Source organism: Corylus avellana, chromosome ca2 (assembly GCF_901000735.1).
Source record: "Corylus avellana chromosome ca2, CavTom2PMs-1.0".
Taxonomy (NCBI): Eukaryota; Viridiplantae; Streptophyta; class Magnoliopsida; order Fagales; family Betulaceae; genus Corylus; species Corylus avellana.
In genome coordinates, this window is record NC_081542.1 from 46,535,017 (window position 1) to 46,561,475 (window position 26,459).

General features: G+C 36.7%; 4 protein-coding genes across 4 annotated transcripts; 1 reads left to right on the plus strand and 3 right to left on the minus strand.

Annotated features, from left to right (window-relative positions):
- Positions 1 to 1,380: 1,380 nt before the first annotated feature.
- Positions 1,381 to 4,237, minus strand: LOC132172019 (sulfite exporter TauE/SafE family protein 2-like). Its single transcript, XM_059583441.1, has 4 exons — positions 3,370 to 4,237; positions 2,105 to 2,239; positions 1,821 to 1,973; positions 1,381 to 1,724 (listed from the first exon to the last, which is right to left on the minus strand). The coding sequence occupies exons 1-4, from the start codon at positions 4,150 to 4,152 to the stop codon at positions 1,416 to 1,418; spliced, it is 1,380 nt and encodes a 459-aa protein (XP_059439424.1). The 5' UTR covers positions 4,153 to 4,237; the 3' UTR covers positions 1,381 to 1,415.
- A 5,632-nt stretch (positions 4,238 to 9,869) lies between these two features.
- LOC132171348 (probable enoyl-CoA hydratase 1, peroxisomal) lies at positions 9,870 to 12,798 on the minus strand. Its single transcript, XM_059582643.1, has 3 exons — positions 12,234 to 12,798; positions 11,517 to 11,799; positions 9,870 to 10,340 (listed from the first exon to the last, which is right to left on the minus strand). The coding sequence occupies exons 1-3, from the start codon at positions 12,641 to 12,643 to the stop codon at positions 10,236 to 10,238; spliced, it is 798 nt and encodes a 265-aa protein (XP_059438626.1). The 5' UTR covers positions 12,644 to 12,798; the 3' UTR covers positions 9,870 to 10,235.
- Positions 12,799 to 13,542: 744 nt separating this feature from the next.
- Positions 13,543 to 26,040, plus strand: LOC132170013 (cysteine-rich repeat secretory protein 38-like). Its single transcript, XM_059580939.1, has 2 exons — positions 13,543 to 14,302; positions 25,868 to 26,040. Exons 1-2 carry the CDS (start codon positions 13,543 to 13,545, stop codon positions 25,945 to 25,947), a joined length of 840 nt encoding a protein of 279 aa, XP_059436922.1. The 3' UTR covers positions 25,948 to 26,040.
- Positions 16,655 to 20,228, minus strand: LOC132172788 (cysteine-rich receptor-like protein kinase 10). Its single transcript, XM_059584359.1, has 7 exons — positions 19,300 to 20,228; positions 18,762 to 18,878; positions 18,454 to 18,656; positions 17,935 to 18,145; positions 17,605 to 17,842; positions 17,293 to 17,443; positions 16,655 to 17,192 (listed from the first exon to the last, which is right to left on the minus strand). Exons 1-7 carry the CDS (start codon positions 20,135 to 20,137, stop codon positions 16,881 to 16,883), a joined length of 2,070 nt encoding a protein of 689 aa, XP_059440342.1. The 5' UTR covers positions 20,138 to 20,228; the 3' UTR covers positions 16,655 to 16,880.
- Positions 26,041 to 26,459: the final 419 nt, after the last annotated feature.

The following is a 26,459-nucleotide window of genomic DNA, read 5'->3' on the forward strand; positions in this document are numbered from 1 at the left end:
AGCTTCGTGATGAGAAACAGAGGCTTAAGACAGGCAAGTAAAAGCTTTGACTACTCAACCAGGCTTTTTGCCTCATCCTCCTGCAATCCCAGCTCCATTGTTTGCCCCGGCAAGCTGGTGCCATTCATGGGGTACCCTGGGGTTTCCATGTGACAGTTCATGCCGCCGGCTTCTTTTTATATCTCACAAGACCATGTCCTCCGCCCCCCAGTTGCATAAGGTGGCAGGGCTTCTTTTTTTGTCTCCATTTCTAGTGCACAAGGAAGCCTTTGTTCGTAAAGTATCTTCTTGTTCCTATTTCTATCAAGTTTGCAATAATAAGACTGGATTAGGTGGATGACAAATGTTATTTAAGAAGTTGGGAAATCCCATTGGTCGTTGATTTGTTGGAACAGCTTGTAGGTTAATTTTATTAACCGAATTGGTAATCTAGGTACCATTTTTGACTGGTCAAGCATATCTCTTATTAATTGTTCTAGAATAAATGTGTGTACATGGTTTGTAGGGAAAAGTTGGAAGGCTGGAAGTCCGCAACTTGATGAAAGAAAGCAAAAAAAAACTTGCTTTTGGGCAGAATAATCTAATTTTGCTTTCTCAGCTTAAATATAGAAGAGTTATAATTGTAGTTGATCACATCAAGCTAACAAGCTAATCTTGATGTGATAAGATAATAAACTAAGAGGGTTAATACAAAAGAGAGACTAATTATAAAAGAGAATCATTTACAAGAGATTTGGTAGAATTGATCTGTTTGTATTTAATAACAATACTATAAGTAGAAGTTTTTGTAGAATTAGATAACTCATAAAAGAGAGGCTCGTCTGCAATCCTGTTCAGACGGGATTGCAGACGAGAGCAACCACTAGTTCACAATCTCATTTAGAGGAGATTGCAGATGAAAGGATCACTGGGAGTTACAAAGAGGCTCTTCTGCAATCTCGTAAGGAAGAGCAACAGCATATCGCACGTCTGCAATCTAGTCCAGACGAGATTGCAGACTTGCGATATGGTGCTGCTCTTCCTTAACACTCGAATGGTTGGCTCATTTAGCTCAACTCGAATGGTTGGTTCGTTTGGTTAATACTATAAGATCGGCTGTTCAAACCCTTACTCAACTGATACATGGTTATTGGAGGTGGTGTCATGTATCCGGGGTTTATTCGACAATTATGAGTCACGAAATGATCATGCCTTGAAGGGTTCCACTTCATTAAAAAAAAAAGTTGGAAGGCGTCGGTTATGAACTTATGATGATAGGTTATTTCATTTACTGACCAAACCTTCGGAATTTGTAGTTGATTTCTGCCAGCAAGTTGTTTAATTTGTACTTATTTCTCTTCGTTTGAAAACAAAATTCTTAGTAGCTTAACCGGAAAACTTATTAGGAAGTGGGAACCTATTTACAAAAATTGTTCTTAACAGGGTAATTTGAATCCCATGTATTTCCCAGAAACATAGCTCCTCCAAACATCTACAGCTCCAAAGGTAGTCATCAGGACGGTACTCAAAGCCATCACAATGCTAACAGAGAATACGATGAGAGATGCCCTCCCATATTCTTGAATTGCTCTCTGCACCACTACCAATCCAAGGAACGAAGCAGCACAGCAAATGATGGCAAAGATGAGGGCAGCATCTGTGTGTTCCATTCCCAGCAACACGTACTGGAATGCCGACATGGTTGATGAGAAGAAAACCATGAAAGAACATGTTGCCGCTGTTACCTGCACCAAAACATGAAGAAAAAAAAAAAGAATTCCTGCCAGTATAAAGTGAACATGATGAAAAGAGAATTTTTTGGAGATGGAAATGAAGGTCACCTCTGGCGCTATCCCAACATGAAGAAGAAGTGGGCTTATAAGCATTCCACCTCCAATTCCAAACACACCACCTAAAATACCTGCTAATAATGCCATGTTTGGGAAGATGAGCTTGTTTGATGGTCCTTCTCTAATCAGGTCTTGATCTTCATCCTTCACAAAAGAGTAAAAGTTTATGTTAGATTATTAATTAAATGATTTAATTAATTCTGTTTATAGATGTATGAAGAATTTGAACCAAATAAATCATGGAAAACTGATATTCAATCACTTTTCTCAAGCACCTCATGATTGGAAGCCTGATGTTGAACGATGTCCTTCTTGCATAGGATCCAGGCGGTGAAAGTCATGGCCAGAGGAATTTGGAGTGATGAGATAATCCAGTAACCCGCTCCACAAGGTTCTATTTCAATTATACCCTGCACATATTTCGAACCACACATGCTAAAGTGCTAGGGGAAAAAAGTTGAGAGTCCTATCTTTATACAACACAAAACCAAAACAGATTAAAAAAAAAAAAAAAATAGAAAAAAGAAAAAGAAAGACAGAAGGAATTAGACCAGACATGGATAAATCTCAAGAGCTAGTGGACTTCAGTGATAATGGTTTCAATTGCCAATCTAGAAGACATTTATGTAAACAATTAAATCACAGGAAAAAAAAAAAAAAGACAAGAAAATTGTAGCAGTTTAACCACTGGTGTATCAAAGATGAACTAGTTGTAGTACTAAATTTTCTTTTCTGACTCTTGTGTTTTTTTTTTTTTTTTAAATTGCTGATTCAATGATGATTTTTATTACTATATTATTAAGTTGTATGATAATCGCAGTCTACTAAATAACATTATTTCTATTTACTTAATAAAGTATTTAGTTTTTATTAAAAGACCTGCCATTTAATTTATAACAATAGATTGTGAGACACAAGGGAATGAAGGGATATCTTATAATTATAATTATTTATTTTTATTTTTTCCATTTGTATTGTTCAGAGAAAGAGACTCTTGATGATGTGGCTTCAAATATTTATGATTTTACGTTTTCAAGGAGTAGCTCAATCGGTTGTGTACCACGCTTCATGAAGCGGAAGTCACTAATTTGAATCCTCCCTCCTTTTCCCTCGTGTGGACATGTTTTTTTTTTTTTAAAAAAAAAAATTATGTTTTTACAGATCACCTATATTTCTTAATATATTTAAAACAAAATAAAATATAAAGTAAAAAGACCCTCCAGGTCCAGGCCTGGATGCAGCTTTCCCTTACGGTGGGCGTCGATTCCAGCGGACCACGAAGCTAGTGGCCGTGGGATTCCCAAACTACATGGTAGCAATTTCACTGCTTTGAATCCGTCTCTAGATTTGCTTACGCAAAAAGCAAAAAAGCTATACAATCACTTAGCAAAGTAACATATTAATTACACACTAATTAATGGTCTATCACTGGATTTTGCATTCAATTCAAAAAAGTATGCAATGTAATTGTTGTTAATTTTGAAGATTAAGATTATTCTCAAGAAGGATATATGATTAGAAATGGAGCTAGCAGCCGTACCTGTCCTTGCCGATTGCCACGGAGAAGATACAGAGTAAAGAAGGAAAACCAGACAAGAACTAAGACCCCCATTTTCATCCATGGAAACCTCAATTTGCAATCTCCTTTCACACCCAAAAGAGGTTCTTTAGTAGCTTCAATCCCTTCACTTTCATCCGACCTCTTCTCTAATGTTTCACACCCATTTCTTTTCAGCTCTTCAGATTCCATTTTCCAGTGCAGAACACCATTTTTACAGGTCTTTGAGGTAGACCAAGCAAGAAAAGTAGCAAAGAGCATAGTAATAAGCCATTCTGGGAAGACAAGGTTGCAAATCACTCCAATACTGACTCCTAACAACATACATGGCTCCGACAGAAGTGCTATGTCAAAGTCAATCAATGTCCTGCCACCATATTTGGGGCAAGTGCTGCGCAGGTTGCACATAACATTTGCAACTGACCCTCCTGTGACCATGAAAGCTGACAAACTTGAAGCTGTCTTGAGGTCTACGCCTGCCACAATAGTTAATATGGGTATGAAAAGCCCCCCGCCGCCAATCCCTCCTGCGCTAGATATAGAGGCGGCTATGAAGCATAGAACCCCTGCTACAACAACAGGGGTTGCTAATTTTAGTTGGTTCTCTTGTGTCTGCTGACTCCTCCATTGATAAAATTTGTTTAGCAAGTGCTCGATTCTCAGGGTGTTGGAAATGGATTCTGTTTGTTTTGCATGGGAGTGATTGAAGGTGATGAAGAGGATTAGGGGAAGAATAAACCAAGAAAGAGTACTATGGTTCTTCATTTGTTTGGGAGTTCTTGAATCTTGGTGGTGTTTTTTTGTGGGGAGGAGTTTTTGATGATGTTGTCTCCAGATGAACTATCCTCAGTGTCTTGTATAAGAGCAAGGAGTAGGTGTTGCATGACATTTGTGTGGAAGATGACAGAATTGGCCACATCAACTAGACAACAGGAAATGGCTGCGATGTGTCTAGTAATTAATATTATTCAATATAATGGTCGGTAAGCACATACCCACTGGTTGATAAAAATATAATTAAAAGAAGACATTTTGCAGTGGAGATATTTTCTTTAGATTTATAAAATAATTTACTTTGATTTTTCATTAAAGAAAGACTGATGAGATGTCCTCAAGAGGTAGCTCAATCGGCTGGAACCACACTTAATGAAGTTGAGGTCACTAGTTCGAATCCCCCTTCCCTTCTTGTGCGGACATGTAAAAAAAAAAAAAAAAAAAAAAAAGACTGATGGGGATTAGGATCAGAATTGGGAAGACTTGAAAGTTGGAACCATTTTGTACCCACTCATTTGTTTGTTATCCTTGCTTGCAATACTAGAATAAAGTAACATTTTAATTTTGAAAAAAATGTGATGTCCATCTTCATCTCAAGGGACTCTTATTGTCGAGGGGGCTTGTATTACCATCAGGATTGCTAACGGCTTATGCAAGAGCAATCCTACCGTTGGACAAAGGGTTTTACCGACATGTTATTAACAAGTTCGGACAAAAAGGTTTTACTGTTGAAACCAAAAAATAGGTTTTGACAATTGGTCTTACCCAAGTATGATATTTACAATTGGTATTTCGGGTCTACCCTTTTACTTAAAAAAAAAAAAAAAAAAAAAAAACCTACTTTAAGTGGGACATCTAATACCATTGGCTCCATGTGAGCATGATGTCCGCCAACACTCGGAGGTGGAAGTACAAAACGAAAAGGCATCATATATTACAGGTGAGTCGAAGAGGAGCAAGAGGTTACAGGTGGACTTTCAGTACCTCCGAACAATTAATTAATAAATCATGTGCTAAATGCCATCGAGATTGATGCCCAAGAAGGAAAAAAGAAATTAATTGACAGATTATGATTTAAAAAATATTTTGCATAATATCTTTCCTTAATTTTTCTAATTTCCCATCTAGAAGGTTCTCACATTTCGATTTCTTTTAATGTTGGTCAAGTATTTACATAGTTATTATATTTTTCCTTTCTTTGTTTTGTTAGAAGATTTTATCATTTTGTAGCTTTAGGGTTTCACTATAAATTAGTATCAGTTGTATTAGAATAAACAACTTTTGATCAATAATACTATCGGTTTCTTTTTTCTATCAACATGTGTTGATTGTGTGTGCTTTTTTTTTTTTACGATTAACGCTTCCGCTACATCAAAAGGTTACTTAATTTATGATGAAATTAAGAACAGAATTAAATTCAAGGGCATGAGGGGAAACTTGTGTTAGAGGAAGAGGGAGATAGTGGGTAGTTTTTGTAGAAGAGATTTGTGTTGAAGAAATACCCATTTATTTTTTTTCAACAATAACAAAGTGTAAATCTTTTGGAATGCAGGTGTTAATATGGAATTTAAACATTTTTATGACCTTGAGATTCGAAAGGCTGGCAGTCTGCAGTCATAGGAATAAAATATGCTGCTGATGTTGTTCTTAAACCGTTGAAAGTGTCATTCCTATCATCCGATTTTGTCTAGCCATTATAATTAAAATGGAAAAATATATTTTAAACTCCGTTTAGCGGCCCAAAACCAAGATTATGTTTTAACACCAGCTATTTTGTATGGTAGCCAATAGGCCAGGTAGTCTATTTTTTTTTTTTCAGCAGAAGTAAAATGATTCTCTTCGTATCTAAACATAATCTAATTAATATTTTCTTATTTGCTTAAGTTAATGTTTTTTATTTCCACGATCTTCTCTCCAATTCTACTAAACATAGAGGGTTGAATTCCAAATTATGTAAAGTACTTCAAATGAACGATTTGAATGCCATGAGAATGACAAGAGTCAAGTCTTTTCATTTTCAATGTGGTTCAGGAAGCATGTTGATATTGGCCGGAAGCCTGCAAGTTAAGTTCGATGCTGTCTCGTGCTCCATAACAGAAGAAAGCTACTCTGCAATTCACATGTGAGCTAAAAGAGCACAGAAACCATGAGAAATGTCCACACCCAACGACATGATTTTTCAAAACATTGAAAACAACAATTGTTTAGCAGAATAGTTTGGCCGTATTACCAACTATATATATATATATATATATATATGGCACGCCGCGTGCAAATTTTTTTTTTTTTATTTTTTTAAATTTTTTTTGCACTGTCGTGCGTGGGCGTGCCACGCACGCCGCGTGCGCTGAATCATGTCTCTATATATAGAGAGAGAGAGAGACGTGGAACCATTTAAGGAAGGACTGTAAAAACGAGGATACGACTCTATCAGTAAAAATTGTGTATCGATTAAGTGAGGAGTCAAACAGTCGATTTGTATTGATCAATCGAATCGAAGTAAATTGATGGGTTGATGCAATGAATATATTAATTTGAATTCATTGCATTTTATCAATGATTACTTACCCAGATTGAAGATTAGGGCAAGTAAATATTACCCACTTGTTGCATGTCAATTGGACGTGATGAGATAAAATTAATTATTGCCTTATTGTGGGGTATGGTAGGTTTTGATAGGTAACGTAGGTTAGGAAAATGTGGGCAAGGGTTGGGTCAATTCAGTCTTCCGCTGCATCCATGCCATTTAGATTTTGACTTGCCCCTACAGAAGTAGGTTGGATGTACGGATGCACACAAGCTGATGTGACAATGTCACACCATGTAAGCTTATCGTGCCTAGCCAATCTCCAACCTAGCTATTCCTGTTATTACTAACAATACTATAATTTTTATTATAAGTTTTATAGAGATTAATGTAATAGTTTACTCATCATTAAATAATTAAATTTAAATATAACTTACGTAACAGTATCACATTAATTTATAAGGACTAGGATCCTCTTCGGTTGAAAAGAACTGGAGAGGAATTGGCTAGTTATAACATGATGGTAAAATGGTAATTTCACCTTTTTGTTTGAACCATTTTACCGTCATGGTATAACTAATCGGTTCCTTTCAATTTCTTTTCAATTGGAGATAATCCTAGTTCAATTTTATAAGTAGTAAAAGTTGTAGCAACTAAATATTTTCCTTTCCATACAAGTAAGATAGTGAATATAAGTTGACAATTTTTGACACGACTCACGAACTTAATACGAAATTAATTAAACTGGTTATGATTGAAGGGTCTGACCTGTTTAATTAAGTAGGTCGAGTTAGAGTTGACTTATATAATCTTATACCTATGCTTCGATATGATCCAAACCCGACACGCAACATTTATGACTAACAATTGTTTACAATATCCGCGGATCCAACACGATATAAACCAAATATAAAATTAGTAAATTAAGTTTAAGGGGTTAGATGGAGTTTTGGACAATGATGACTACCCTAAGTGGCAGGTGAAGTGCAAGACACACCCCTCCAGTCTCCACTACAATAAGTTTAGCCATGGAACTTCATGGGGAGTCCAGTTAAGTAGTGACAATCTAGGGTGCCATCTTTTCACGGATAACTCATTCACATCATGCATTAAGAGCTGTTCCCCCTCCCTTTGCTTTAATCCATATTCAGCAAAAGAAAGCATTTTTGTCGGATAATAAGATTAATTAATGGGACAGAATCAAGTGGAGGAATCTCAAGGATAAATATTAGGGGGGCTTCTTTATTTCATGTTGATGTTATTATCACTAGTGATTGGAGGCTGGAGAGCAGTCCTCCGGATCGTCTTTGTTGTGTCTTTACATGTACCAAATCAATCTTAAACAGTTTAAATCCCAAAAGGGTCTCCCACAAATTCACAATCAAATCTAAGTGCGCACATGACTAAATACAACGTGACACGTCAAAAGCCACATCCCACGCCAACAGTGAGTGCCTCATGTCCACTCGAGCTTGACCAATATGGTCTCCCAGCTGTTCTTCAATGTAGACAGTAGAAATCTTGATTATCACGTGTGATGCTGGGAAATTAAACCATCCTATTTTTATCAAAATGAACCCACAAACCATTTAGTCAACAGTCAACACTAAATTGGGAGCTCGTTTTAGGACAATATAATCTTGTTCTTCTGGGCAGAAAGGAAGAAATGACATATTCCTACTTGCCATTTAATTAAATTTAAATTTAGATATTTAGTATCATTTAAAACGTACGGGGAGGATATACTTAGATTTTCTGTATCAGTGGATATAATATATTGTTGCCCACTTCCACTTGGCATAAGTTTATTGATCATCCCCTTTAAATTGAAACAAAAGAAAGTGACAGCTTATCTAGAAAAAGGGATCGAGAAAAACATGTACCAATGACAGTTCATTCCATCCATTAATTTTCTCAGTATTTTCTTCTTTATTATTTCGATTTGAGTTGTTGCTTGACATATGGTTCCTTTCAATTGTCTGATCGTGAAACATACTGTATGTCAACTTCGTTCCTTAGTTTCAAAGATTTAAAGATCAATTTTGTGGCTGAGAGATATAGATAAGGATGAGTCACTTAAAATGGATGCCACGATTGAGCTTTTTTTTTTTTGTTTTGTTAGATTAACGCTAGGAACCATCATTTTATTATCTTTTTATTCTCATAAAGTTGACGTAGTTACTATAAAATTAAAATCCAAGTATAATTCATCTAAAAGTCAATCGTAATTTTAAAAGTCACATCAACTTTGCATTATTATTATTATTATTATTTATATTCCTCCTTTTTCATTATGCAAGTGCAATCCATATAAGAAAATTAGGTTTTGGAGATTTCAAAAGTCAGCTTAGGTTCCAGTGATTTTCTGCTAATCTGGTGCCATATAGTTTAATCCAAATGGTCCAGTTTTTTTTTTGTATTTGGGGACAAGTATAATAATGAAATCTGAAAGAGGGTATCTCTTAGAATCACAAATTAAATTGAATAATTATTGATAGAGTGACAAAGGAGCAGTAGGAGGGAGTGATGTCTTAAAGTAACACAATAAACAAAAAGTGTCCAACTAAAAAATTAATTAAGCAGGCTGCAACATCACCATCATCATCATTATAAAAGACTAGTGGCAAAATAAAATAAAAGAAAAGAACGAGAAACAACAAAAAAGATGACCATCAAATGATAATAAATAGAACTTTTCTCCTTTACAACCCCACCGGGGTTATCTTTGAGCAATTATAGAATATTAAAATTCATAATGAAAAGCCCATTCCATAATAGGCTAAGTTACCATGGAGATAAGAACAGGGGAAGTTCGCTGGGAACAATTTAGATAAGCTCATAGCATTTCCAACAAATTCTCCAAAACCCCATATTCTTTACACTTTAGCTAATAAAACCCTACTCCAACTTATTATCTTCAGAGTCTTTACACTAACATATTGCTACTGTGCCTCTGCATTTTAAAGAGATACTGTAGCTTCTTTATTGTTTTTAACCATTTTTCTTTCCCTTCGCTCGAATAATTTGAGGTGTGACTCCTCGTTACCAGGCTTTGGTGAGTTACTGCTGTTATTGACAGTGCTAGTGAAACTCTGTTGCCATTCTCTTACTTTCATTGTGCTGTTTCTTTGTGATTACATCCTGCATCATCCTTGTGCTGGAGAGCCAAATATTACAGCCCAAGTTCTACCAAGTACTTGGAAAACTTTCTTTGTATTGCTTAAACAAAACAGGTTCTACAAAAACTACAACAACATTGTTTGAATTTCTTTGTATGCTGCTTCCACTCTTATTCACATTATCAGAACCAAATTCTTCACAAGTTGATATCCAATTGGACCCAACATTTATTGATGCAACCACAAGATTAGAGAGGAAAAGAAAAAGAGAAGAGAAGAAACAAGAAGGTTGCAAGGGCTGTACTTAACCATTATATCAATAGCATCCTACAGCTGATTATGCAGTAGCGCTGCCTGAAGAGAGAAATTGCAGAATTTCCCGTCTTTTGGGAGTTACTTATGCCACAGAGGTCGAGTACATGGATAATCTACAACTTTGAAGAAGGTTTCTTTGAGCTCCGGCCTGCTATGAATTCCTGCATCTTCTTAAACTGGTCTTTGGTCATTCCATTGTAATAGTCATGAGCCCTCTCCTGAAATAACAATGGCAATACACAACATATAATGAAGTATTGTAAGCATCATATGGTGGGAGAAATAAGAAACTGTAAACAGAGTTCTTAACAGATCCAACATTCCAACCATTCATCCAACAAATATATGTTGTAAGTACTGCTCAAGGAACTTTCACAATCTATCACGGTAATTTATTTATTTATTTTTATTTTTTTTCATTTATCCCCATTCTCTATGGCCTAAAAATCCCACAGCTGCCCAAGAATATGGCCGTGCAGAACAGAAAACAACTGCTTAATAGAACCCGGTATATCTTATTTAAAACTCACATAGAATGCCGACATTTATGTGATATGTATAATTTAAGCCTACTCTCAGAGATTCTAAGGGAAAATAATCACATACTGAAACTGAGTAGATAGTCTCTTTTAGATTTTAGCTAAGCTAAAGAATCACTTTTTTCGATTTTACCTATCCACTTTTTCAAAGCGCATCTACATCTTACTCGCTATTTTAGCTATGAACTTTCACTATTCTTAAGAAGAGAAATCAAATTAATTTTTTTAGTAGTTTATTTATTATGAGCTATAGTGCTAAACAAATTTGTTGAGCACTCTAGTGGCTAGCAAGTTTTTTAAAGCTAAAATGGCTAGCCGGATGTGGCTACTTTTTGCCCATTTTTCTACAGAGCTAGCCATATCAACGAGAATGCTCTAAGCTTTCCTTTCATTCCATCTAAAAAATGTATATTTATTGAGATGCTGGCAAAGGTCACAGAAATAAAAAGTGAATTAGGACCTTCTCCAGAATAATATCCAATTAGTTATATTGGAAAAGTATTTTTGTCTCCTCAAAAAATGAAAAGACAATATACCTCTCAAATACAAATAATTGAATGTTATCCCGTTCAAATGAACTTGAGAAAATATGTTCCATAAAAAGTGATGCTACAGGAAAAGGAGTCCTCACATGTCATCAATAAGTTTGATATATCTCAATTAATGCAAAATTTGAGAGGCATAGGTGCAGACCCTAAAGTGATGGTTTTTTTTTTTTTTTTGACATGCTAAAGTGATGTTACAAGAAGCACGAGCTTTCAAAATACATGTACACAATGAATCCCATGCTTCAAAACATAGTAAGTGAAGACCATAGCACCTTTAACGGTGCAACATAAACAAAAGACACATTACCTTTTCCAGCTCAAGAGCATGACCCAAGTCCAGCTTGAGGCCTTCATTTATGACCGACTTATACCTCATCACCAAGTCCTGATTATTTCTTACAATGGCCTCTGCTATTTCTCTGGCTTTTTTCAACAATTCACCTTCTTCAACAACATGGTTGACAAAGCCCAATCTTTCAGCCACTTCTGCAGTTAGTGGGGTGGCTGCTAGCGAAACCTCGCGTGCTTTGTTGGGACCAATTATGCGTGAAAGCTTCTGGGAGAGACCCCACGAAGGAAAAATTCCAAACCTGCAATGAAAATAAAATTTAACTCATACAAAAATTCACTTAAAAAAACATCTGAAAGTCCTAAAAACAAGCCAAAAACTAACCCAAGTAAGAACTCTTCCCTAAACAATGTGGGACTTCAAGGAAACACAAGAATGTCGAAGGGTCTGAAAAACACCCACACATTTCAACTAACAAACATAGTCACACAGAGATGAATCTCATTCCAATATGATCCAAAAATAGATCCTTTATGTTGTGGCATCAACAGCATCAGAGCACCAACAGAGATTATGAACAAGCATATATGCATACCACTCAGTGAGATACGAAAGTAGCATAGCAATTGAGCCAAAAGGATTAAAATAAATGCCTTGTTTCCAAAACTTCGTACCAATTAGAACTTGGGATCCGACCCGATATCCACGAATTAGAAAAGGCTGAGAGCTACAAACCTAGCGTGCGTGTCTATGAACTTAGTTTTCTTGGCAGCGACCACAATATCGGAAGCGAGCGCGATCTCGAAGCCGGCGGTGACGGCGAACCCTCCGACGGCTACGATTATGGGTTTTCGGCACCGCTCCATCTGAGCTACAGGGTCGGCTTCCAGGTCCTTCACGTCTCCCTTGAACACGTCCTCAGCCGCCGTCAGGTCCACACCCGAGCAGAACGCTCGACCTGACCCGGATAGCACTATCACCCGCACCGAGTCTTCCCGGTCCAGGGCTTTGAACGCCTGGGCCAGGTCCCTCATCATCGCCCTGGTCAGCGAGTTCAGCGCCTTCGGGCGGTTGATCGTCACGAACGCGATCCCGTCCGGTTCGCGGTTCACCAGTATCAGCTTTTCCGGGTCGGACCGCTCCATTTCTTTTGAGTGAGATTGGCTTGGCTTGGCTTAAAAGGATGTGATCGAAATGGGTTTGACTGTGTTCGGTTCCGGTGCAAAGCTATCGTTAGACGATGGTGATTCAGTTATGTGGGGACCACTTCATCATCGTTTATCCACAGAGCACGTAAACGTTGCCGTTTTGGCAGACGCTATATATAAGCCTTATTCTTTTATAATAGGCGATGTCCAAATAATATATTGGAGAGTCCCTATTTTTTGTTATCTGAAATGCCGGGAGTGCACGCCTGGTTGATTTAATATTTTAAAATAATAAAATATAATATTTTAAAATTTTAATTATAAAAAAAAATTATGTACAAGCGGCGTGTTGTGTATCATGACTCTTTTGAGTAAATGTTACTTCGAGAAAATGTTATTTCAATGTACTCTTCGTCCCCGTCCCCGTAGATATAAAAATCACATATTTTAAAAATAAATATTAATTTAATAGGTTGAATTTTTTTAAAAAAATTTTAGTCAAATCTATTGCAGTCAATATTTCTGTTGCTTACTAAATGTAGTGTCAGCTATTAGGAACAAACTGGTGTCAGTCAAGAAGCAAAGAGGATGGTGATAACCTGCCCATTGGTTCTACATTGTTCGAGAGTAATCAGCCCTATAAAATGTGGATTCTTGATTAAATTATCTCCTCTTGCTTTGATAGATAACATATATTATGTCAACCAGTATTAATCGAATTTCCTTAGAGGTAACCCATTCACATAATGAGAGCCTATTCTTAATACTGGTTTACATAATATATCTATCTGTCCAAGCAAAGAGCAGTTGACTTTGTACAGTCTAAAATTAAGGAAACCCATGATTCATTCAACACTATTTCTCAATTTCTCAGAGAGAATAGAGGCTCCAAGGAGATGGAAATGTTCCATTTTGGGATAGTGGGTGCTATTTTGTCAGCTTTAATATTGTTGTCATCAACTGGTCCTTGCCATGCTGATTCTAATGCAAACACCAGTTTACAGTGCTCAGGAGCCGATAATTCTACCACCGAGAACGAATTCCAGACAAATCTCAAGAATCTACTCGACACCCTTGTTCTGAAAGGCCCTGTTTCCGACGGCTTCTATAAAACAGAGACCGGAAAGAAAGCCAACAAGGTGTATGGTCTCGTGCAATGTAGAGGAGACATGTCTACCGGTAATTGTGCCAACTGCACAAAGGCCGCCATTGCAGAAGCCTTGAGCGAGTGTCCGAAGAGCAAAGAGGTTTTGGTCTGGTTTACTTGGTGTTTTCTACGGTATTCGAACGAGAGCTTTTTTGGGATTATGGAACAGAGTTCAGTGGCCATCACCAACGACACTGATTTCGACGATCCTTATGCGATTTCAAAAGGGCTTTCCTTCATGGGTGGTCTTACTTCCACGGCTCCTAACCAGCCTCGTATGTTCCAGACAGCGGTGCTGGATGTCGGACAAAGTGGGAAGAGGTATGGCGTGGCTCAGTGCAGCCTAGACATCAGTAGGGGTGACTGTGGCGTGTGCTTGGATGCTCAGTTGGCGTCGTTTCGAACAACAATTGGAAACAAAAGATGGTGGGAAACATACGGTCCCAGTTGTTTTATGTGGTACCATGACTACCAGTTTTACTTCAACATCTCCATCTCTGCAAGTGAAGGTAACTTCCGCGTATACCTTAGCTGTTCTTTTCTGCTATATATGTGGATGATATGTATAAATTACAATTAATGTCTTAATTTCCATCGGAAACTATTGCAGGTTCCAGAAAAGCCTCTTCGTATGGAAGAGTTTCAAATGGAGTACCTATTGCAATGCTAACACTTCTGGTAGTGGTCTAGCTAGTTTGTTGTCCCTGTCGGCTGTCGCCACGGGTAGGAGATGAAGGTGAAGGATTTGCAAACCAGTAATTATATAAGTACGATTAAATTTCAGTCATCTTATATGTGATGTGACATTTAAAATTACTATTAAATTTAAGATGATCAATATTAAATTTTGATTTGTTGATGATTTTAAATATCACATCACATTTAGAATGACGACTTTAGGAGTAGGGCTGGCAAAATAGGTACGTGCCAAATAAACAGGTACCCGTTTATCCTATACATGTAACTATTCTTTATGATTCTTAAATGAATCTTATTATAAAAATACAAGCATATGATAAACAGCTCGTAAATGGGTCATGTCCAGTACCTGTTTTGTTAGCCCTAAATTAGGAAGACTTTAATTCTACTTATATCATTACTCTTTACAAACAACCATTTTTTCTATTCCTTTGTTTCATTTTCTATTTGTTGGAAGTGAATTAATTATAAGAGTAAAATAAATAAATTTGATCTTTTCCCCTTAAATTATAGGATCATCTATAATTTACTCTTAAATTTTTAGGGAAAAATCATGTTTAGCCCATAAGTTTTAATCTGCTTTGAATTTAGTTTTTGTATTTCTAATTTTAAGGATATAGTCTTTAGATTTGGCCTAAATTTTAATTAAATAGGTCAATTATCCATGACAACTCAGCAAGTATCAAATCATTCATTAAAAAAAAAAATTCACAAAAATCAATCCAACACCTGAAACTTAGAGAAATACAAAATATGAGAACCTACTAGTATCTTCTCCAGGCTATTAATCTGCATTATCTCTGAAATAGAAGATATCTATATTTTGTTTTTGTTGGGTTTTGTGTGATGCAATCTCCATGTGACTATGATTTGTTTTTGTTGTAGAGACTTGTGCTATTAATAAAAGATCCTTAATTTAATTTTGACCAAAAAAAGAAGAAGGATAAAACTCTATAGTTAATTAATTTTAATGATTTAATTGTCTTCCAAATGCTAGAACATGTACATGCAGTATGCACCTTTTTATTTTTTATTTTTGGAAAGGAATTTAGCGATTTATAGATAACAAACAATTTAAGCACAATGCTCAACAGAGTATGAGATTTTTTTTTTTTTTTTTTTGGTTTGGGAACACTAATATTTGTTGGGGTTTTTATTTTTATTTTGGCACTAGAGTATGCGATTTAGGGGTGGGCAAATCAATTGTTTATTATCTACCGACTGTGACCAAACTGACATTAATCGCCTATCGCCAGAAGTCGGTCGGTAATCGGTTAAAGATTTTTATACTGATGTCGGTTCAGTTCGGTTAATCGGCATAAATATTTTTTTTCGATTAACCGAATTAATTAATAATATATATATTTTTAGTAGAATGATGATTACGAGGACATTAGCTAGGTATTTTTAGTAGAACATATTAGTTGGCGGATTCTAGGACCAATTTATTAATAGAACATATGTACGGTGGACTCTTATTGTGCTAATTAATGGGCTCATTTTAAATTTTTTTAGTTCAATAAGCTATTTTACCAAAAAAAAAAAAAACAATTTGAGCCCCAAAACAATCAATTTTTGGCACAATTAAAAAAGCCCACGGGTAACTGAACCGATTTTAACTGAAATATCTGTTTAACCGAAATTTTTGAAATAAATTCTTATCAAAATGTAAATGGTGAATTAACTGATTTAACCGACAATTTCCATTAATCAAACTGATAAAGACTCTACCTAACCGAACAGAGCAATACACACCCGGCCACCCCTAATGCGATTCATCAACACTTCTTATTGAAGTCCGTTGTTCGAGTCTTTATAGTTTTGGAGGTAGGAAAATAGTTATTTCCGTAACGGGAACAACGTAGATACTAACAAAATAAGTATGAGCTCTTCTCTCAGTTTCTTTAAACCTTCCATTTTCATTAATGTCCCGCAAAGAATTAGATAAGGGAAATGAATATTTTGACTCGTCTAATTAGTAATTACCACTCTGCATAGCACCACACCCTCCTCAATGAAAAGCCTGTTACAGTCTTCAACGCCTAAGCCTTGCCATTTTACATCTCTGTTCAAAACTCATTTCATAAGATTCGGCACTCATTTGGGGACACTAGTCATTTCCTTTATGTGTGAATTTGCTTTGTATAATTTGGTATATGTGCTAATTTAATGTAGTTCCTCTTCGTACGCAAATATATTTACTGCAAAAACTATTACAAGAATAGAAGTAGGATATGGTTTATAGAAGTACTACAGTTCTATACCCTGTATTATTTGCAGGAAAATGACGCATCCCCTGACAGGAAGGAAATTCTGTAATCAAAATGGAAAATTCAAGTTTTTAAATGGATGGATGGAACAACATATATACTCCAGTTAATCTCTTCACTAGGTAGAAGCACTTGTTGAAGATTGATCAGATGCCGAAAATCTTATCATGGCTCCACTTGTTGTAGATTGATCAGATAAGATAGGAGGTCTACCTACAGAGAATGGAGGTGCTAATGGCCGAGGAAGGTTTATCGAGCTGCTTCCAAGCATCAGGACGACCATTGACATTGTAGGTCTTTCACTGGGATCTTCCTGAACACACAACAATGCGATATGAATCAATCTCAGAGCCTCACTTCCAGGACAAGTGTCGACTAAGGTCTGATCTATCAACTCCACTCCTTTGCCTTCATTCCATAGTCGCCATGCCTGTTTCATATTCTTTTTAGTTATATGTTCAATGCAGTAAATAAAAACTTCATATTTGAAGATTCTGAACTTAATATACCGATGAAAAGAAGAGACTTACAGTTGAGAGAAGGCTTTCTGCATGCTCTGGATGATAGAAGCCCATATTCTTTTTCCCACTTATGATTTCTAGCATTAAAACTCCAAAGCTGTAAACATCGGACTTTACTGAAAATTGCCCCTCCATTGCATACTCTGGTGCCATGTATCCACTATTGGAGAAAATATTATGATTTATGGCTTCAATCAGTTGAAGAAAACGAAACCAATAAGAGCAAAAGTGACATCCAAACAGGATTTGCAGAACAAAGTGCAAAAAGAATGAACTATATATCCCACCCCTGAAAACATGTACACAAGAGGAATGACTTACTATGTACCCACGACTCTGTTAGTGTTGGCTTCTATTTGATTGCCTTCGAAAATCCTAGCAGTGCCAAAATCTGATATCTTTGGGTTCATCTCATCATCTAGCAATACATTGCTTGCTTTCATATCTCTATGGATGATTTTGAGTCGAGAGTCTTCATGTAGATATAGAAGGCCCCTAGCGATCCCATTAAGAATGCTTGTGCGCTTAGCCCAATCTAGTATTCCACTTTTTGCTGGATCTGCATTGCAATAACAGGGAGGAAAATAGTTCTCTCAGATAGCTAGGAGATTTGGGCTATGGTATTGGGGAAGAGAGAGAGAGAGAGCAAACCAAACAGGAAGGCATCCAGACTAGTGTTGGCCATGTACTCATAGACTAGAAGCTTTTCGCCTCCTTCCAAGCAGCATCCCAAGAGCCTCACTAGATGTTTGTGTTGAAGTTTGACAATTAACAAAACTTCATTCTTGAACTCTTCAAGACCTTGTTTAGATTCGATTGAAAGCCTTTTAACTGCTATTTCCTTTCCATCAATCAGCTTTCCCTGGAAGCATTTTAAACTTTCTCAACCAAATTAGAAAATTTATCACATGGTAATGGTAGACATATATATATATATATATATATATATATATATATATATATATATTAATGCTATCTCTGTCACAACATTACGGTTCACTTGTAGACAGTTTCTACTTCTAAAACTAAATTATCATAACAATCTTTAGATGCCATTGATTGATCCTCATCAACTATTGCTATTTTTCAAATTCAAATTATACAATAATTTCCAAAAATGCATGTGTAGTTGTGTACGAAAAAAAAAAACTAGTCAGTCTTAATTTTAACCTTGTAAACTGGGCCGAAACCACCTTCTCCAAGCTTATTTACATCAGAAAAATTATTTGTAGCAGCCTGTATGGTCCTCAAATTGAAGTAATGCATTTCTCCACTGTTGTCTTGATTCCTGGCATGGATACTTCCGTCCATGAAGTCTATTGACTGTGAACCTTCCCTGTTTCCTAACATAATTGCTTGGCTTATTTCCTCTTCTGAGTATCAAATTAAATAGATTTAAAATTAGTGGCAGTCTATAATTAAGTACAAACCAAATAGAATTAGTTGGCTTGTTTCCCCATGAGTAGTATGTAATCTACCTTCTCTTCTTCTCCTCCTGCAAAAGGATGAATAATACCAGAAACCCAAGAGGGCCGCAACTACTGCAATTGATGATACGGTAATGCTTACGATCTTTGTTGTATTGTTTCCTCCTCCTGTCTCATCATATATACAATACAACTGTAGGTTTGCTTACAATATCTTGAAACTAAGATATATAAATCAATAAATATAGGGATATGGCCTGCACAAATAGTGAATTTTTAACTTAGCTTCCTTGTCCCAATTACTACCCTCAGTTCTGAAGAATGCCATTATCCTTAACTGTTTTTATATCGTCATCCGTTTATTTTTCCAGTCAGCCCCTGTCAACTGATTTTCTTAGATCTACTACGGTCCCTATCAAAAAATTTGATTGTCTAATATACTTGTACTTTATGATCAAAACTAGATATTAACATAATTGTTTCTACTATAAACTCAATTGCTGATCTATAAATTGGCCTAGATGCACATGCACGTTTTTGTAAGTCCAAATTATGCAGAGGCCCGAAAATTAAGTTGAACTAGTCTTACCATTATCAGGCAATGGAGGTGGTGTTGCAGCCACAGGTTGGGGCGGCGGCGCAGGCGGCAGCACAGGTGGTTGCTGAATGAATGAGTAATTCTCATACCTTATATTGCAACTTGGGGCCAAAACGCGCCACCCTATCTTCGCTTGGCAACATCGATTGGCTTCAGTCATCAACTGTTGGAAACAATCGCCGCATGAAGTAGAATTGATATCTCTAGTACACTGAACCAACCCATATGTAACATGCCCTGGCTGCCCAGACGAGCTGCCTGCCTTGTACAACATCTCTGTTCCTAAAGCACCTTGTATTAGTCCGTTCATTAGAGCTTGTCCTCCAAAATCAGTTTGTTGTGATAAGGTTCGATTCTCGACATTCCACATGAACTCCATGTGCGATAAATCTTTCACTCCAAAGAAATTAGTATTGGAGTACCTTAACATGCATTGATCGAACCAGATGATGGCAGTTGTATTTGATGGACAGAGACTTGTGATATTTTGAGCCGCATAGCTGACACAGCTTTGGCAGGTACTAGTGTTAACATCACCTCGGCAGAGGAAGAGGCCGTAGATGCCATTAGAGGTATTGTTGTAGAAGCTGATGCTTTGGGAAGCTTTAGAGGATAAAGAACCCAGCAGGACTGTGAGGTTTGATTCGAAAGAAGCGTCGGAGGAATTGTTAGGTTGATCTCCACAATAGTGGCGATTGTAGGTAATTGGCTGGGAATTAATGGAGCTCATAAGCGCACAGCCTGCAAATAATAGGAAAAGGAAAGCTTTTTGGATGAAAAACATTGACCCTCCTAGACTTAATTTAACAGAAAATTGGTCCATCAACATCTGCTTGTAGCAGATAATCTATACAAGAAAACAATCTTCTCATGTGTGAGAAAACAAGTAAAATAATGTTATTGGGGTCAACCTCGCTGGAGTTCTTTGGGCTACCTATTTGGTTGGTACTTTTATCACTCATAAATACAATGCGGAAATTTGCGTCCGATTAACTTAGTATAATTAACTATAGGTTATTTTGACAAACAAAAAAATTATATGTTACTTAATATTTGTATGAGTATTATATATATGAATATATAATATACATACTTGTTAGTTAATATATATTAACTTAGTATTACTATTAAGTTAAGTGTTAGATCACATGATCTAAAGATTATGTGAATTTTAATTAGAAAAAAAAAAAAAAAAAGATTATGTGAATTATTATATAATATGATCATATGTATCATAAATTAAGTGATTAATATTAGAATCAACAATGTGTTTGTTTAGAGATATATGCGCTTGTTATGTTTAGAGTATTAGTGAGAGGTTAGAATTAAAAAGAAAATCTACACACTACCACGTGTGTGGCTTTGATTGGCTCTATGGGGATATCTTATCCCCTTAGCCTTAGCAAAAGAAAACAAAAAAAAGGGACCAAGCCCTTGCTTTTGGTAAAGCACGTAGCACTTTCTTTTCTTCCTCCCCTTCTTTCTCCCACGACGTTGACACCGCTCCCCTGCATTTTGCTTTACATCAGAGAGAGAAAGGAAAAGAGCGAGAAACACTGTGTGCAGCTAAGATGGTGGCGATTTTGGGGCTTTGCCGACGGAGTGGCTCAAGAAAGGTGAGAAGTTGGCGAGCGGAGCCGAGTGCTCGATAAGACACTTAGCTCGCCCAGAAGACGAGCTCGAGCTCGATCTCGCACAAGATTTTCCTCTTGGCGAGTCGAGCTGAATCCACCATTTACGGCTCGTCACGAGCTTGAGCTTGTGAACAATACATACGAGCCAATCTTGAGAACCTACAACTCGCCCGAGCTCGACTCGATTACAGCCTTAGACTGTCTGCTTGTCTATACCACTTCGGTCTCGATGAAACGCGTGTATAACTTTTCATAGTAGGGCATGTTTGAGATTGCGTTTGAGGGGTGTAAAAGTACTTTTAACACTTAAAAAGTTTATTTAAAAAAAAAAATATTCGGTTGGTAAAAAAATTAAAAGCGTTTTTAAAGGTATAAAAAATTTAAAAAATTGTCAAAAAAATATTTTTGGCAAAAGCTTAAAAATAAAGTTTTTGTTCAATTTTTTTTTATTTTTTATTTATTTTTTTTAACTTAAATACTCTATTTTCAAACACAATTTCAATAAACTTTTAATATTCAAAGCATGAGAAATTAAGACTTTACAAATGTTTGTGAGAATATTTGAATTCCGATGGTTGATTGTTTCCTTTGCTTCTTGCGAAGTCACTTGTTTGACAAGTTTTTTTTATCATTTATAATTATTTTCGTTTGTTTTGAATTTATTGTTATGGAATGCGCTCTATTTTTGTTTTTAGGATTATCCATTCATTTCCTTGGGATCTGGAGTGAAAAAAATTATTTTCGTGTCACCATTTTTTTTATTCAATTAGAGAATCAAATATTTGAATTTAGAAAAACATACAATTTTCGAGCTTTTTTTAAAACAACCAATATATTATATAAATATTAATAAAATTTTCTTGGCGTATTATAAGTGCCGAATTTTGTGAAACGCCAACAAATTTCTTGGCATTTGCATTAAACATTAAAAAATTCTAAAAATAATAATAATAATTTATTATTAAAACTCACTCAAAAGCCATTAAAGAGATGATGGCCTCTTCGGAAGAGACCCAAGACTCAAATCTCGAGTCCCAACGTAACCCAACCCAACCCAAGAGGCCCAAGAGCGAGTAGTCTGAGGCTGAAGAGCTGGTTCGGGTGCTAATTAGCTGGGCTGGGGTCGGTCTATAATGTCGATTTCGGTAAAAAAATTTTGTTTTCACTCCACAGTCAGTAAAGTCGGTAAATTCATCAACTTATTCTGCCAAGTTTTTGTTCCGTTGCCGACTATAACCGATAAGTCGGTTTAAGATGACGGTTGGTAAGTTGAAATGGTATTTGATGGAAATATTGTTGTTGTCCGCCCATTTTGTCGAGATCGGGGTTGAGGAAGAAGTTTTAACTTTGAGACTTTTTTTTTTTTTTTTTTGGGAGAGGAGAACCGGAGAAGGAGATGAAGAATATTTTGCGTTTAGAAAATTATTAGGATAAACAAATGGACTGTGGAGATGAAATCCATCTAGGCCTCTTGGAAAAAGAATTAGGCGTGAATGGAGAAGTAGGCAAAGTAGTCTAATTATTTGGGGAAGTGAAAAAAGCATCATGAAATAAGACAAATAGCAATAACTTTTGCAATAAATAAATGGATAATGTTAGAGTTTTGTCTCAAAGGTCATGCATATGCGTTTCATCTTTCTTCTACCACCACATGATTTCTTCTACCAGCAAAGGCCACTACTTCTCAAATGCCAGAGTCAAAGTTGATTCACCAAGGAGAAGCGTTATAGATTTTTAAAAAGGTATTATCGGTTCAGTGTTGGTCGAAAACCGTCTTCTTTGAAAGTTGTTTTGCCTACTGAACCGACAATGTCGAAAATTTTAGAAGCCTACCACCTACTGAACGGCCGATAGTTGGTGTCGAACGACATCGGGGCTGTTATGATCATAACTCGGCTGGTTGGCGGCGAGTCGGTGAATTTGCTCAGTCCTAGGGCTAGCCTGGCTAGGTATCAGTAAATTGGTGTTAGTAGACCAATTCGGTAAATCAGTTGATTAACCAACTTTATACATATATATATTAGTTTCGACAATTTTGGCTAATTTGGTAAAGTTGATTAATTGTCAGTCGGTTAAGTGGAAAGTCGATTAATTGTCAATCGATTAAGTCAGTTACCTTTTATCGGCCAAATCTTTTTTTGGGCCAAATCTATTTTTATGAGCCGAATTCCAAATGGGTTGTTTTTGGGCTCAAATGATTTTTTTAAGGCTAAACAAGTGTTTATTTGACATATTTATAAGCATCTTAACATATTCATTGTCTTAGATGATTATAAATTGTCACTAATATGGATAAAATTAAATGAGAACCGATTATATTAGTAAGATGCTGCCTTACATACTTTGGTGGTAACATTTTTTGGTTAAGTCGCTTTTGGTTCGGTTCCCAATATCGGCATAAATTTTTATTTCGACTACCGATAGCCAAAAATGTGGAGTCAGCAGGTGATGGATGGTGGATTGGTGACAATGGATAGGCTGTAATCAGATACTTTACCAACCCCTGCTGCCAATGAGGTATATGAGTGGAGAAAAGAGCCATTGTTGAAGACCCAACAACCGAAACCCGAAATTTCAACACCATCACTCTAGACCCAACAACAACCGAAACCCGCAATCAAAACACCCATGACCCAACCATTCGGTTTTTCTCAAGCCATAACCGAAGTCCCCAAATCAACATAACAGGGACATCCCAATTTCAAACCACAATCGGCCATGAAAATTCAAACACTAAAAACCACGAAATCCTACTATTGGAATCAAGGGAAGAGTTTACCTACCAAACCGTGTTTCCCTTTGCTTGGAAACAGAGGAAGCTCAGAGACCCAACTACAGAGCTAGCCGGAGTTGGGCTGAGGTCCACCGCTCCAGCCGCTGCCCACAGCACCACAATGGTAGCTCAACCACCTTGCTCCCTGTCGCACCACTCACTTCCAGAAAACCCTCAAACTCTCTCGGTTGCTCTCGGTTCACTCTCTCGCTCTTTCGGTGACTCTGAAGTACAAGCACAAAATGAGCAGTGGGGAAATTTAAAAACTTTGAAATTTTTTGTTTTTAATGTAGAGAGTTAGAGAGTCTGGGGGGACTTGCAACCACCACTCCAGAACAGCCTCTAGTGTAAAATATGAAGATGAAGTCCTCCTTTGGGGACAGTAGTCATTTACTTTTTATGTATGAATTTGTTTTCTATAAATTGGTTTATATGCTAATTTAATGTTGTTTCTCTTCGTATGCAAATAAATTTACAGCAAAATCTATTTCAAGAATAGAAGTAGGATATGGTTATAGAAGCACTATAATTCCTACCCAGTAGTATTTGCAGGAAAATGATGCATCCCCTGGTAGGAAGGAAATTCTGTAATCAAAATGGAAATTCATGTTTTTTAAGTGGATGGATGGAACACCATATTCCAGTTAATCTCTTGACTGGATAAAAGCACCTGTTGAATATTGATCAGATGCGAAAAATCCTACCCTGGCCGCAGTTGTTGAGGTTTGATCAGATAAGATAGATCTACCTAAAGAAAATGGAGGTGGTAATGGACGATGAAGATTTATCGAGCTGCTTCCAAGCATGAGGACGACCATTGACATTGTAGGTCTTTCATTGGGATCTTCCTGAACACATAATAATGCAATACGGATCAATCTCAGAGCCTGACTTCGAGGACAAGTGTCGACTAAGGTCTGATCTATCAACTCCAGTCCTTTGTCTTCATTCCATAGCCGCCATGCCTGTTTTATATTGTTTTTAATTATATCAATGCAGTAAACAAAAACTTCATATCTGAACTAAAGATACAGATGAAAATAAAAAGAGATTTACATGTGGGAGAAGGCTTTCTGCATGCTCTGGATGATAGAAGCCCACATTCTTTTTCCCACTTATGATTTCTAGCATTAAAACTCTAAAGCTGTAAACATCGGACTTTACTGAAAATAGTCCTTCCATTGCATATTCTGGCGCCATGTATCCACTATTGGAAAAAATATTATGATTTATGGCTTCAATCAGTTGAAGAAATGAAACCAGAACTGTTCTAGATGTGATATACTATCATTATGAGGAAAAGTGACATCCAAACAGGATTTGCGAAACAAAGAAGTTCAAAAGGAATGAACCACCCCAACACATGTACACAAGAGGAATGACTTACTATGTACCCACGACTCTGTTAGTGTTGGCTTCTATTTGATTGCCGTCGAAAATCCTAGCAGTGCCAAAATATGATATCTTTGGATTCATGTCATCATCTAACAATACATTGCTTACTTTCATATCTCTATTGATGATTTTGCTTACTCAGCAAGGTGTATGGTCTCGTGCAATGTAGAGGCGACATGTCTGCCGGTAATTGTGCCAACTGCACAAAGGCTGCCATTGCAGAAGCCTTGAGCGAGTGTCCAAAGAGCAAAGAGGTTTTGGTCTGGTTTACTTGGTGTTTTCTACGGTATTCGAACGAGAGATTTTTTGGGATTATGGAATAGGGTTTAGTGGCCACAACCAACGACACTGATTTCGACGATCCTTATTCGATTTCAAAAGGGCTTTCCTTCATGGGTGGTCTTGCTTCCACGGCTCCTAATCAGCCTCATATGTTCCAGAAAGCGGTGCTGGATGTCGGACAAAGTGGGGAGAGGTATGGTGTGGGTCAGTGCAGGCTCTGACATCAGTAGGGGTGACTGTAGCGTGTGTTTGGATGCTCAGTTGGCGACGTTTCGAACAACAATTGCAAACAAAAAATGGTGGGAAACATACGGTCCCAGTTGTTTTATGTGGTACCATGACTACCAGTTTTAGTTGAACATCTCCATCTCTGCCAGTGTAGGTGACTTCCGCGGCGTATACTTTAGCTGTTCTTTTTCTGCTATAATGTGGATGATATGTATAATTAATGTCTTTCCATCGGAAACTATTGCAGGTTCTAGAAGAGCCTCTTCATATGGAAGAGTTTCAATTGGAGTAACTATTGCAGTGCTAGTACTTCTGGTAATGGTCTAGCTAGATTGTTGTCCCGGCCTGTCGGCAGTCGCCATGGGTAGGAGATGAAGGTGAAGGATTTGCAAACAGCAATTTTTTCTATTCGTTTGTTTCATTTTCTATTTGTAGGAAGTGAAAATTAATTATAAGCTTTTAGCAATCGTTTTATGAATTCGGCACCGGTATGATAATATATACGTTATATAAGTACCTTATATTGAATAGCTTCGTCTCCTTGATTACATTTGTCTTTTTTAATTATTTATTTATTATACTATTATACATTGTTACATTACTTGTATTTGATGCTTTAAGATTTTCATTCTCATTAACTTAAAGGGTTAATTACCTTTACTCCCTCAAATTGGCACTCATTTACAAATAGCCCTCAAAAGCTACCACTCGTCGCATTGAACCTACTTGAACTACCATTCATTAGCAAAACCCCCTCTCTATTAGTCAAAGTTGCCATAAAAAGTAGAATGATCAATTAGAAACTAAATTTATATGCATACTCTTAATTTTTTTTATTT